A 14302-nucleotide genomic window follows, 5' to 3' on the forward strand; every position below is an offset into this window, starting at 1 on the left:
GTTTTACCAATTGGTGGAATAACCATCACAAAATCTGATTTGTGGTGGTTAGAAACCGTTGTTATATTGATATTTAAACCGTGCGTTCATATTTTGCAATGGTATGAAACCACCATTAAGTGCTAATTTGATTTAAAATCCAGCATTCGTATCATGGTAGTTTGAAACTACTTTTATATCTTCTCCTATTATGTGATGGTTGTAAATCACTGCAAAAGCCCTTTGTTATAATTTTTTTTGGCTGGTTTTTTTATTGGTTCAATAGAAATTTTTTTTTTATATTTCTTAACCGATCATTTTTTTTATTTTGTGTGATTTTATTAATTTATAATATTTATTAAAAAATTGATTGAAATAACATTCAATTAAACTGGAAAGTAAAAAAGTTAAGTGAATAAAAAAGTATATATATAATAGACTTCAATCTTAGTATTTATGTTTGAGTTGATTTGGATTTATCATAGTTATCTTTGCAGGTTATTATGATTGTCGAAAGAAGATGATCTTGTACGCGATGAAGTTGATGCACTTCCAAACAATCTAATTCTGCAACAATGTCGAGTGGCGAACCACCTCTCTCATGGAAGAAGTTATCTCAAAAAATTCTCTATTGTTTATCTTTTTATCTTCTCTTTTGTTACACCTATTTTTAATTTAACAATCATCTTTTCATATTTCTCTAGTTGTATTAGAGAACTCAACTATAGACTATAGTGTAATATGACCTTAAAGTTTGGTAGGATAGGATCCAAAATCTATCTATACTATAAACTTGTCTTAAATATTCCTTTTTAAAGATTTCTGTAAAAGAATCATTTTATGATAACTCAATTTCTTGAGAGATTTATCTTGACTCTCAATATTCATAACCATTTGTTAAGTTTCTATTATAGCACGTTTAAATCTAATCATATAAATACAATAAGAGGAAAAGAACAGTAGAACACAATTTCAAAACAACACTCAATAGTTCATGCATCATCATTGCTTGATATATAAGAGTTTTCCTCTCTTATATATAAACCATGTTCCAAATCTTTTCTCTATTAATGTGTTTCTTTTATAATCGCTTATAACAATATTGATGTTAACACAGTTATATGTACCTGACAAATGAAGATTATATGAAAAACAATCTTAAAATTGATTTAAATTTCAAGTTCAAATTGATAATATTCCACCACCAATTGCAAATAATTAATAAAATCAGAAATATATAAAAAAATAAGAGTCTTTTATCAAGTATGAACAAAGAAGTTAACAACACAATCTTGTAAATAACAACAGTAAAATACCAAAGCCTTCATTCAACAACCTAATAGAGACTTAAACTGAGGGACCTAGTAAAATAAAATGCAAATGGACAAAAAAGAGCCTAAATGTTTAATTCAAACTCAAATTGAGTACATCTCCCACCATCACTAGCAAATAATTGATAAAATCAGAAACATAAAATAAATAAGGGGCTTATCAAGTATGAACAAGTCAACAACACAACTTATTCGAGCGATAAAAAAAAAAAAAAGTAGAAATGACAATAGAATTTGATATTGGTGTGTTTGTGTATAAATGATTCATTAAAAAAATTAAAATATATATCTGTTTATCGTATTAAAATTCGTGTATATTTTTATTTATTTTTCTTTTTTAAAATATATAAAAAATATCATAAACTTTTTTATATATTTTGAGAGATTATAATTTTATTATTTTATTATATTATTTTTACTAATATCTAAATTCTTATTCAATTCTATCTATTTTTCATTGACAAATTTTACTTGCAATATTTGTTCCTATTAATTCTGGCATTTAACTGTCTTTGCATTTGTGTGAGTGATTAGTGGGTGAAATTTGCTTCAGGGCATTGTATTAAAAGGGTTGTTTTTTAGATGTGAATGTGATTTATTTATTCTCCGGATTATTATCCTATTTATATATTTTCAATAAAAACTTTTACTGAGATGAAAAAATTAAAAATGATAACGAAATTTTATATTAGTGTATATAAATGATTCATTAAAAAATTGAGATATATATCTATTAATTGTATAAAAATTTGTGTGTACTTTTATCCATTTTTCTAATTTGAAAATAAGACGTTCAAATATTTGCAAGGACAACTCTTAATTTTTGTGTATTTACTATTTTTAAGATAAATTTTACACCTACTTCTAATTATATAATTTATATTATTAAAAATAATTATTTTTTATATTAATAGTATAATAATTATTTAAGAAAATAAAACTAATTAACTTATTATATAAAATATTTTACAATATTAAAATTAAATTTTTTAAAAAATTATATTAAAATATATTTTATTATAATTGAATTATTTAAATTAACTATGCTATATATATACCAAAATCAATCATCAGTATAAAATATATGTTAAAATATAAATACATATTAAAAATAAATTAAATTATATACATAAATATTTAGTGTTTGATTTTAATAGCTAATTTTGGTATATGAATAATATTTTTGTATTTTTTAAATTGAATTAAAATCTATGATGCATAGACACTGATATGACATGGAATACGACACAAAATGAGACACACTCACATACAAATTTTAAAATCTTATAAAAATATAAAGTGCTTTTTAAATAAATTATAAATATCTCAATAATATTTTAATAAGTTTTATATTAAAATATAAATTAATTTTTTAATTTTTTATTTAAAATATTTTTTATTTTAATAATAATATATATTATTTTTAAATTTATTTTAAAAATATATGTTAAAAATAAGATTGTTTTTTATTTTGTATTAAGATATAATTAAATATAATAAATACATGTATGAAATAAATATAGATAAATACCGTATTCGAAATATGTAGTATGGCAACAAAGTGTCCCGTTTCATATATTAAAACTTTTGTTTTAACGAATTAAGCAGTAGATAAGTTCAATGAAGGGTTAATTTGTCAGGACCTTCTTTCTCATTTCCTCCCTTAAATGCTCAATCCATTAAGGTTCCCGAGTTTTGCAGTTGGAACATTCACGTATTGGAATAGCCGAATAGGAAATACAGTAACTCTTGCTCACAAAAGAGACGATTAGATGAGAGCATGAATCACAATCAGCGTCAATGTCCTCGCATGATCAAGTCCTAGCGTCTCTCCTCTCCCAGATTGTTCTTTCCTTCGACGGCGCCGTTTTGGGCCTCGCCTTGGCCTACGCCGCCATCCGCTCCATCCGCAACTTCACCACCAACTCCGCCTCCCTCCGCAAGCTCCGTCGCGCTCCCTCCGTCTCCGTCTCCGACCTCCGCTCGCTCCTCTCGGACTCCGATGGAAATTCTGACGATGGCAGAATTGTAGTTGTACGTGGCACCGTTGAGCCCAAGGCCGCCGTCGATGGCAGCTGGAAAAGCTTGAGGCCAAGCCTCTTGGTCTCTCGTGAGTCCTGCGACAAAGCCGTCGTCCTTCAAATAACTCAAACGGTAACCCTCTTTTTTCAATTTCTTTTTTCTGTTGTAATTTTTTTATTTAACAGAGATATAAGCCTGTGATTAGACATATATGAATAATTTCATTTAAGGAAAAAGTTCAATATCTTTAGGGTTTGATTAAAAAATTTGGATTAGCGTTGAGCGATTATTTGAGTTTTGGGAACATTAGTTTAAGTATAGCTTGTGCTTGGGGTTTGTATAGTTGAGATGTGGAAGTTGTGTGTTCCTGTCTGCAGTCTCGGCAGTGGTCCATGGTGGTGCTCCATTTTTGGGCAGATGGCTGATATGGGGAGTGGGCACCTACAAATGACACTCCAATGCTCAAGAGAGCATAATGTTTTGTCTATGCCAAGAGGGGGTTCCTTACCATAGGGTTTTTATAGGTGTGTCATGTGGTAGTGCAATAATAGTAATAAAGATAAAGTCAGGATTAATGACATGAATAGCCTGGCAGAGTGTGAAAAGGTTGGAAATCCCTGGAATGCAAATGAATTTTCTTTTGATTCGGAGCATTATTTGAAATTTGAACTCTACTTTGGTTGGAATTTCAGAATCATTTTCACTTGGTCCTATAGTTTTTTATGCATCACCTTTTTTTAACCTAGATTAGATCTGCCTTACCCCTGTTGGTTGAATTTTCTCCGCATAATGTAATGAAAATGTATGGTTGTTGATAGCATGTTTCGAGTCCCAAATTATTGTGTGAGACTGAGCAGAAGTGAAAAGATGTATGTTTTCCTTTTGACCAACCCTTGATTGCATACCATAAACCAAAGACACTACTAGTCATTCTATTATGTAGCTGCACTCATCTCCACATTTGTTACTTGTAACAACCCACACCCATATATTTCTTCTGGAGGATAACTTTATTATGGTGTTTTGGACTTTTTGGCATTTTGTTTTGACAAAAAGAAAATGATGTTTTGGACATAAGGTCTAGCTAGTAATGTGTCCCCTTATATTACTGATTAGATTGTTTGTGAGGAAATGGTATTGTGATTAAGATCACCGAATTAAATAACTATTTTTTTTCCCAATTAAATTTATTCATCTATTTGACATTTTTAAAAATGGCTTTCATGTATTACATCATTAAATGCGGATATTTCTTTTTTGTCGATGAATTTGTGTTCTATCTTATATGTCATACAATTTATTGGTTATATAGAATATACAACATTAACTAAGTATTTTTCTTATATGAATGTCTTGATGTCATGAAGTGTATATACAATGAGTGGAAGGGCTTATTTGGATGGACTTCAGATCTTCGAGCTATTTTTGCAAGGTCTTGGAGACAACCAGAGTCTAAATTCCTAAGAAAGGTAATTTGTTACAAGTGTAACAGATTGAGATTTTAACTTTCTCATTATTTGAATTTAATATGGTAACGTGCAGTATATGCCATGATGTAGAGTATTTGGTTGGAACACAGTTCGTCCTCCTTTAATGATGGGTTTTCAAATAAATAAGTTCTATGGGATATAATTAAATGTTTGGCCCATATCCTGTGTAAATCTCATGATCTTTGAACTTTTCCTATGAAAAATGTTGAGAAACTGGAAAGCTATGCTTTACTTATCTTTTGGTAGCACTTTGCAGGACATGGTAATATTGTTCACATTCTTGTGATTGTAAACTGATGGTAATGATAATATTTCAATTGGAATTCGGAAAGCTCATGCAATATTCTTACAAAATTTGTACCAAACATGGTTATTTCTTGTGAGTAATAAAACCCTAACATAAGAAACTGTAAAAGTACTTGTTATATATAAAAAAAATTATTTTGTTTCTAATAAGAAGTCAATCTAACAGGCTCTTAATGTATTGGACTGCCTTTGTTGATTCCTAGCTCCTTCCATCTGCTTTTTTTATTTTTTTAGCTCTGCTTGAGATGTCTTGTTTGTTATGGTTATCTGAGCAGATTATAGAGTGGCATTTAGTTTCTATTTGTTCATCATTTTATCTTCATTTATTTAAGAGATCCCTATTTATCTTTTTTAGGTGCCTTTTGTTCTGGTTGATGTTGGACGGCAGCCAAGTACTGAATATGTTGTTGTCAACTTAGATGGATCAAGACATCCCTTACCTCTGACAACAGTTTATCATAAATTACAACCCATAAATGCTTCTCCTTATACATTCCTGCAAGCTCTTTTTGGGCATGAGTATCCAGTGAGTAAATATTCTCCGCTCCTATCATTGATTGCTTAGAGTTGGGAGTTATGATCAATACTTATGCTATTAAATTCTTGAGTTCGTCTGTTTTGGACCTTCCCTTCCAAAAGTCTCTTTTGAAACCGTTGATCTTGATTCTTGGTATGCCACATTTGCAGAAAGTTTAACATATAATGTTTCATTTCTGAAGGTTGGACTACTAGAGGAAGAGAAAATTCTTCCTGTGGGGAAGGATATCACAGCGGTTGGCCTTTGCAGTGTAAGAAATGGAATTCCCGAAATTAAGTCATGTAAAGACCTACCATATTTTCTGTAAGTTTCTTTTCCTTTAAAAGAACTATTATACTGTTCATCATGGAATACTCTGCATTGTCATAAATTTGGTTTTAACGGGGATTGTTTCATTTGAAGGTAGCAAAAATGCATAACACTTTTTTTAATCTGATGGAGGTCCATACTATGGAAAAATCTCAAAATAGTTATGGCCCCCCATTATTTGGTCACCATACATTGGTGATCATAAAAGTGATTTGAGATCCATCAATAAGTTTCTACATAGCTCAACATATATGAAATTATTCAACCTTGTGGAAATGCTGCATTGCTGCTTATGGCAATTGGGATGCCTTTTTCAGGTCGGAGTTGAGCAAAGATCAGATGATTGTAGATCTTTCCTTCAAAACGAAAGTACTGTTTTGGGGTGGAATTGTTCTTGGTTCAGTATCAATTGGGATTCTTGGCTATTCAGTCGCTAGGTATGTTGATTTGTTTTATCTGTACATTTCTTACAACTATTATCTACTTGAATGAGCTTACTATAGACATGATACATGACAAGATTTTGTCCACTTAGTTGACCCATCTAGAGGGATAAGGCTCTGTTATTAACTTATTATTATCTAACATGATTTGATGAACATTATAGATATGGGTTGGGATCTGTTGACACCAGGTGTAAGTCATATATCACTTGCATCGTTGATGGATTGATGAAATTCAAAATCTATAAAAAGTAATTCAAAATCTATAAAAAAAAGTTATTCAATTGCATAAGTATGACATGACTTACAACTAGTGTCAACGAATCTCCACTATATATGTAAGTTTTTAACCTAAATAAACAAAAAATTAACTAATAAAGCAATTTTCCTGATCCAATATTATTTACGCATATGTCCTATTTTTGGGTAGTGTAAATCACAGTGGGGTATTGCAATTTAAAAATATACACATTCGAGGTGTATCTTTTTTATTAATTGGTAGTAAATTGCACTGGGTACTTTCTTTTTATTTAAAACTGAAACTCTTCATAAATCGCACTAGCCTGCTGCAATTTATGGTTGATTTACTAAAAAGATATCATCCACTGTGATTTATGTGCAACGCGAATAAACAATATACATTTATTGCGATTTATGAAGTAGTGAAGACTATTTCCTAGCTTAGTTTCTTGAAAATGGTCCTACTGATGCCATCTTTGTTATGTGCTGTTAGAGACCCTAGATTCTGTAAGGTTATTCTCACAAGGGCGAGAAAGAAAAGATTCTAGAGATTTGCTAGTTGTTAGGTACATATACAGTGGCGGGTTAGGATAGCAGGTAAATCTCTTCCCGGAGATTTGATGGAGAATTTCCTTTGTGCCCAGGCTATTCTATTTGCTGTTGTATCCCTTCATTAGTTTATTACCCCGCTTGATCCGAATACTACGCCATACTGGACTGAGTTTTACTAAAACTTGTCTTGGATTTAATTTCCCACATAGATTTCTTTATTTCCATCTTTTACATGATACCAGTTCTTACTTGTGAAATAGAGAATTCTTTTTATTAATTTGAGATACTATTATTTCCTCTCTATCATAAAAGAGTGTAGAAATAGTTTGGAATAAAATTACTTATGATAGGGTGGGTAGAGTTGGTTTTAACTTTCAACTCAGTTGAGTTTTGCTTTTGTTTTCAGAAACTGGAATAAGTGGATGCAATGGAAAGAACAGCGGCAGCGCCAGCAACAAAGGCAAGCAGTTATTGATGAAGTTGATCCTCAAGTGGATGAGCAGAATGAAGATATTGCAGATGGACAGTTGTGTGTCATATGCCTGATGAGGAGAAGGCGCTCTGTTTTCATCCCCTGTGGGCACCTTGTGTGTTGCCAAGGATGTGCCATATCGGTGGAACGTGAAGTGGCACCCAAGTGTCCTGTTTGTCGACAGGAGATTCGGGAGTCGGTTCGGATTTTTGAATCCTGATTAGACTGAGCTCGACTGTTCTGTTCACTGTTGATTGTTATGAACCAGTGAATATCCGGTGTAGATCTTTGAATTTGGTTTGAATAGGTTGGAGGTTCATTTGTAACCTCCCCATAACAGGGATATTTTGAGTAGTATTTTAAACCATATAGGAGTTTTCAAATTTGCCAGTTGCAATATAGCATATAGATATAATTACACCTATACAACCAACCCTGAAATGTTTCTTGTGAATATAATCTTTAAGGCCATATTTGAGATGCCTTCCTTTTTGTCGTACTACTTCCAGATTATAGATAGATGCTTGAAAAAGTAGGCAGTCATTTTCTGGGTAATATGGCTTGGAGTTTGGAGTAAACATATGCATGATCTTATCGCCAAGGATTTGAGTTTCTGATTGACCATAGCAAATAATAACTAACTAATAATTCAATCATAACTAAAAGTCTAAATTCGTTCCCAAATTTTTCTGAGCGTTCTTTTCAGTTTTTTATTTTTGTTTATTGGTTTGTTAGTTCTCGAAATTTCCAAATTTCGAAGCAAATTAGTCTTTAAATTTACAAAAAGGAATATTCAGTTTTCACTTAAAACCGCTCAAATTTATTTTTAAACAAAAAAATTGGTCAATTCATGGTAAGTTTAGGACTAATAAACAAATATTAAAGATTAAAATGATCACTCAAGACAAGTATTGAGACTAATTTAAGATTTTACTCTTTTTTATTCTGGAAGATTTTACTCTATAAACATAATACTGGCTGTTGCCGCTGCTTCATCCACCATTTCATCACCCTTTGATCTCCAAAAGAGTAGGTTTTTCTTGATTTCTTGCTTATAGATGAATGCATGTGGTTGTAGGCTTGATAGATGATGATATACGCCATTGCATGTCAATTATATGGACTGATTTTGGTTGCATGCTTGCTGGACTTTCTGTTTTAATACTGATGATAAAGGTGTTTATTTTATTAGAACTTGGATTAGGGGGATTTGATGAAGTAACAGATGATTATGACTGAAATTGATTGTTTTTGATAAATTAGTTAGGGTTTGCTTTAGTGATGATGTAGGTTCTTTGATGTTGCCTTGAAACCTCAATTTGGTGCCCCAAACATCATATATAAAATAATGTTGAGTTGTTAAATTTGACACTTGAAAATTCTACTTTTTGCAGAAGGAGCTGATGAACCACTGAACCAGTTACTTGTGAGGATAATTTCTTGACCTGTAGACACATTTTTTTAGTGGGACCAAATTTGAGAGGAGGAATGGAGGATGGGTGTGTCTCGTAGTATGAGACCAAAATTGAGAGTCTTTCAACCTCTGCATAATTAGATATAAACTAGTGTTTTTGTCCGCAATAATATTACAAAAATATAAATCTTTTAAAATTATATCGGTTTTGTTTTAATATTTTAGATTATATCACAAAATATTTATAGAATCGAACTACTTTTACAAAAATGTCGTAGGGACAAAAGTCTCCATCGGTTAAGAAGACCAAAATTTTCATAGTTAAAAAAAATTAAATAATAAAATTTTTAGTTATTATTTTCATATGAATGAATTTTTTTTGTTAATAATTAATTTGAACATTTATTATTTAAAACTTGAAAGAATTTAATGTGTATATTTTTACATTTGATTAGGTGTTAAGTTTGTTGTACAGATTAAAATAATTAATTTTTATTTTTATGATATAAAAATAATATTTTTCTCTATAAAAAAATATAATTAGATATTAAGATAAAAAAATTTATATTAATTGTTATAAAATTAATTTAAAATTAATTTTTTTTGAAACAATTAAAACTTGATTCTAATTATTAATTACAACATTAGTATTCTCTCCAAATTATATGTAATAAATATTTGAAAGAAAAAAATATAAATATAAATTAAAAAGATAGACAATGAAAAATTGAAACTAAATTAAAAAAAATTAAAAAGATATGCATATAATAATAATAACAATAATATAATTTTTTTATGTGAATAATATTACGAGATCCTTTTTAGTTACATTTAATTACAAAATTAATGTATTTTTTACAATTTTATGAATTTATTTGGATGATATTATTTTATTAATTTTAATTTTTGTAGAACAGAAAGATAGAGAAAGAGAAAGAAAAGAAAGAAAGATAAAAAACAGGAGAGAACGAGATTGTTAATTTTAGAGGAAAAGATTTTATTTTAATTGTAATTAAAAATATATCATGACACATTTTGGTTTGTCGAATAAGTAATATAAAATATAAATTAGAGGTAAATACCAAATTGGTACTCAAAAGATTCTAGCGCTGACAAAATGGTACCTGACATCTATTAACAAAATAGCTCCCAAAAGATTTTAAATTTTGACAAAATCACCTAATCGTGAGAAGATGACATTACAGTGAACGAAAAACACTGATGCGGCCTTCCTCCTCCTCCTCCTCCTTCTCCTCTTCCTTCTTCTTCTTTACCATAGCGGAAGGGAATGCAACGGCGAGGTGCTGCCATGGCAAACGGGACGTGGAAGGGATGTGATACGTGAGTATCTTATCTATCTTTTCCTAGTGAATTTGCATATAATTTGTTGAGTTTAATTAAGAATTAATTATATTTTAGCCACTGTAGATGCTATTTTGAATTTTGTGCAATACTGTTTAATTTAGGTAGCATTCGGCGGAATTTGATGGAGTTTCTACAGCACAAGAATCAAAGGAGATAGCTGCGAGGAGCGACGCGCACACATGCCTGACGCGTGCACGTGATCTAGGAGTATCCATGGCGACGCATACGCGTGACTGACGCGTACGTGTGATTTGAGGATTTGCTCAGCGACGTGTCCGCGTGACCGACGTGTCCGCGTGACCGACGCGTCCGTGTGACTTGCGAAAAAGACCAGCGACGCGTACGTGTGATTGCTGCGGACGCGTCACATGCGCGATCTGCAGAATTTACAGAAATCGCTAACGTGGATTTCGGGCTGCCTTTTTGAACCAGTTTCCAGCCCAGAAAACACAGATTAGAAGCTGCAGAATGGACAAAGCAAGTGGTCCCCACCCATCAGTTGAAGACTTGTTAATTAATTCGAATTTAAATTCAAATCTTATCTTTTAGGAAAAGATATTATTTTTATTTTTAGATAATTAGATTTTAAATTTATTAGGATTAGTTATAAATAGGAACTCTGTACATTTAGACGAGGGAGAACACATATTGTTACCAGAACCCTTATTTTTTACTCTGAACCATGAGCAACTAATCCTCCATTGTTAAGGTTAGGAGCTCTGTCTATTTTCATGGATTGATTCGTTTGATCTTTTTAATTTAATTCATGTCTTAATTTATATTTCAATAATTGTTTTCATTCTTTATTTTATGAATATGGGTGGAACGGAAGTATGACCCATGTTCTAATTGAGTTCTTGTAAAACTTGGAAAAGCTCTTTACTTGAACAACAGCTTGAAAACATATTATACTGAATTTTTAATTGTTTGTATTTAAAGGGATACGTGACATATAATTCCTTTATTTGTGGATAATTAGGATTCTTTTGGCATATAAACTAGAAATTGATCATCACCCTCTAATTGGAATTAATTGACCAAGAAATTGGCAATTAATGAATTTTAGAGGAGACTAAGAAGGTCTAAGGAATTAGGGTCTAGTCACATATAGTTTGCCATGAAATTAAATCTTGCATGATTAAATTAATTAGTAATAAAAGTTAATCCGGAAATTAGATAACTCTGAAACCTTAACAGCTTTCTCAATACTTTATTCTCAACTTATTTATTTGTCTATCCTTTTGATATTCTGAGTTCGAACTTAAACCTTTTGAACATCTCAAAACCATTTTCTATTTGTCTAACTAATCCTATCAAATGCTATTGTTGCTTAATCCATCAATCCTCGTGGGATCGACCCTTACTCACGTAAGGTATTACTTGGTACGACCCGGTGCACTTGCCGATTAGTCTGTGGGTTATAAAATACCGCATCAGGATGCAACGGCGTGTTGAAGAAGAAAAAGAAGTGGCGAATACAAGAATGCAACGAGGTACTGCCATGGCGGAAAAGGACGCAGCAGTGTGCCATAGCAGTCTGGCGGAATGGGATGCAAAAGGAGACGCAGTTACGTGTTGAAGAAGAAGAAGCAGTGAACACGAAGAATGCAGCGAGGTGCAGCAGCGTGCCATGGCGGTCTTCTTCTTAAGCTGCCATGGTAGAAGGGGACGCAGCGGTGTGTTGAAGAAGAAGAAGCAGTGAACACGAAGAAGCAATGACGTGTTGAAGAAGAAGAAGAAGAAGAAGAAGAAAGAGGTCGCTAGAATCGTCCCCGAAGCTCTCTGCCATTATCAGAGCTCTCTTTTGACGGTCACATCAGTATTTTCCATTCACTGCGACATCATTTGCATTGACCCAATTTCCAGTACGTCGTGATCATATTGAAAATCGAGTGTTTCCAACTTGCTTCCTAGATATAACTATTATTTAATAGTAAATCTATAATCTTGTTATCGCATAATCGATTTTTTGAAAAACTTTTTTTTATACAAAAGGATACGGAAAATTAAATTAGCATGATTTTTTTTACTATTCCCACCTTTGAGCTTTTTAAGATGAGACTTTTTTATCTTTCAACCATTTAATGTAACCATTCGAATATTATTGAACTATTAATATTCTTTTGGGAGCCCCCCATAAAAAAGGGGATTTACTTTTTTATATATTCTATTTAATTTAGGTTTAATTACTCTGTTGGTCTCTATAGTTTCGCAAAATTTTTAATTAGGTTCTTATACTTTTTTTTCCTTTTAATTGAGTCCTTGCACCAATTTTTTTTAATTGAGTCCTTACACTTTTTTTTTTCTTTTATTTGAGTCTCTGTACCTTTTTTTAGTTGGGTCCCTATACAATTAAGCCAATTACTACCAAAAGGGACCTAATTGAAAAAAAATTTGGTGCAGGGATCCAATTAAAAGGAAAAAAATTATAGGGACCTAACTGAAAATTTTGCAAAACTATAAGGATCAATAGAGTAATTAAACCTTTAATTTAATATTATAGACATAAACATATACCAGAAACATACACCTATTCTTTACTCATCTAGTAAACATCTCCAGACACCTAGATGGATAAATTAATATGTATCAACATCCGATAAAAAAAAATACGTATCGACTATCCACAATCCATAATCTATATTCATTCATGAACAACAATACAGAAAATAAAATACAAGAATAAGCAAAGTAGTCATAATAATATATATCATGTACGTATATATATAGACATCATAAAAAAGAAGTCAATTAATACACCCTTTCATACACCCTTTATTCAAAATATATACATATATAAACACTTGATACTCCGAGACTTGGCTCATAGAAGAAGGCTTTAGTCTGACGCCCGAACTAGTCTAACAAGTCTAATATAATATTGGTTTCTCTGTGGGTCTAATAAAAAATGAGAGTCTAAACCCAAAATACTAGTGCTAAGCTGAAGCCCTGTCAAAACGAGCTACCGTATCTCAAACTGTTTGCAGTCAAGCATCGCTATCAGAAGATGAAATCTCCTCTACCTTCGTATGCTCCTCAGGCTCCTCATCGTCATCATCAGATATCTCTATTATCTCAAAGGAATCTTAGGTACCGATGTCACTATATTGAACCACGTGTACAGGTCCACTAGCTAACACAAGTCCGTCTACTAGCATCTGTTCTAGTCCCTCTGCTGAAGGACCCGACTGATTTCCTGACTTCTCTCCCGACAAAAGTGATGCAATTGGCTCAAAAGGAAGGTCCCTATTAGGCTGAGGTGCGAGAACATACTCTTCAACTTGAACAGGTTGAGACATTGTTATCAAAACTGGATCGGCCAGTTTGACCAGAAAACCGATGAACCAGACCCTATACACGTATACAGGTCCACTAGCGAACACAAGTCCGTCTACTGCCATCTGTTCTAGTCCCTCTACTGAAGGACCCGACTGATTTCCTGACTTCGCTCCCGACAAAAGTGATGCAATTGGCTTAGAAAGAAGGTCCCCATTAGGCTGAGGTGCACGAACATACTCTTCAACTTGAACAGGCTGAGGCATTGTTATCAAAATCGGACCGGACCGGCCGATTCGACCAAAAAATTGATGAACTGGACCCTATACCGGTCCGGTCCGATGATTGGATCGTACAAAATAAGGAATCCATACGAACCGGTCAAATCTAGAGTGAACCGGTAGAAACCGGTCAAACTCAATGAAGATCGGTCCGACCGAAATGTTTCAATTTCAAAATTTCATCAAAATGAATCAGCTGGTGTTCAAACCCCCTCCCTCAAGGAGATACACGGTAGCCACAACCACCAGACTAACTTGCTTGTTACTAGTATATATGCAAATTA

At 32.2% G+C, this 14302-nt stretch overlaps 1 protein-coding gene across 1 annotated transcript; it reads left to right on the plus strand.

Annotated features, from left to right (window-relative positions):
* The first annotated feature begins 2931 nt into the window (after window positions 1-2931).
* On the plus strand, window positions 2932-8165 carry LOC130947552 (E3 ubiquitin-protein ligase SPL2). Its single transcript, XM_057876246.1, has 6 exons — window positions 2932-3464; window positions 4700-4801; window positions 5484-5654; window positions 5848-5969; window positions 6293-6412; window positions 7617-8165. The coding sequence occupies exons 1-6, from the start codon at window positions 3111-3113 to the stop codon at window positions 7900-7902; spliced, it is 1155 nt and encodes a 384-aa protein (XP_057732229.1). The 5' UTR covers window positions 2932-3110; the 3' UTR covers window positions 7903-8165.
* Window positions 8166-14302: the final 6137 nt, after the last annotated feature.

The sequence above is a fragment of the Arachis stenosperma genome, chromosome 9, assembly GCF_014773155.1.
Source record: "Arachis stenosperma cultivar V10309 chromosome 9, arast.V10309.gnm1.PFL2, whole genome shotgun sequence".
In the NCBI taxonomy this organism is placed as follows: Eukaryota; Viridiplantae; Streptophyta; class Magnoliopsida; order Fabales; family Fabaceae; genus Arachis; species Arachis stenosperma.

Bases quoted from the DNA above. Each gene is read 5' to 3' on its own strand.
- LOC130947552 (XM_057876246.1), top strand. From the start codon at position 3,111: ATGTCCTCGCATGATCAAGTCCTAGCGTCTCTCCTCTCCCAGATTGTT. The intron at 5,655-5,847 runs GTGAGTAAATAT...TCATTTCTGAAG, and splicing joins TTTTTGGGCATGAGTATCCA to GTTGGACTACTAGAGGAAGA. The intron at 6,413-7,616 runs GTATGTTGATTT...TTTTGTTTTCAG, and splicing joins CTTGGCTATTCAGTCGCTAG to AAACTGGAATAAGTGGATGC.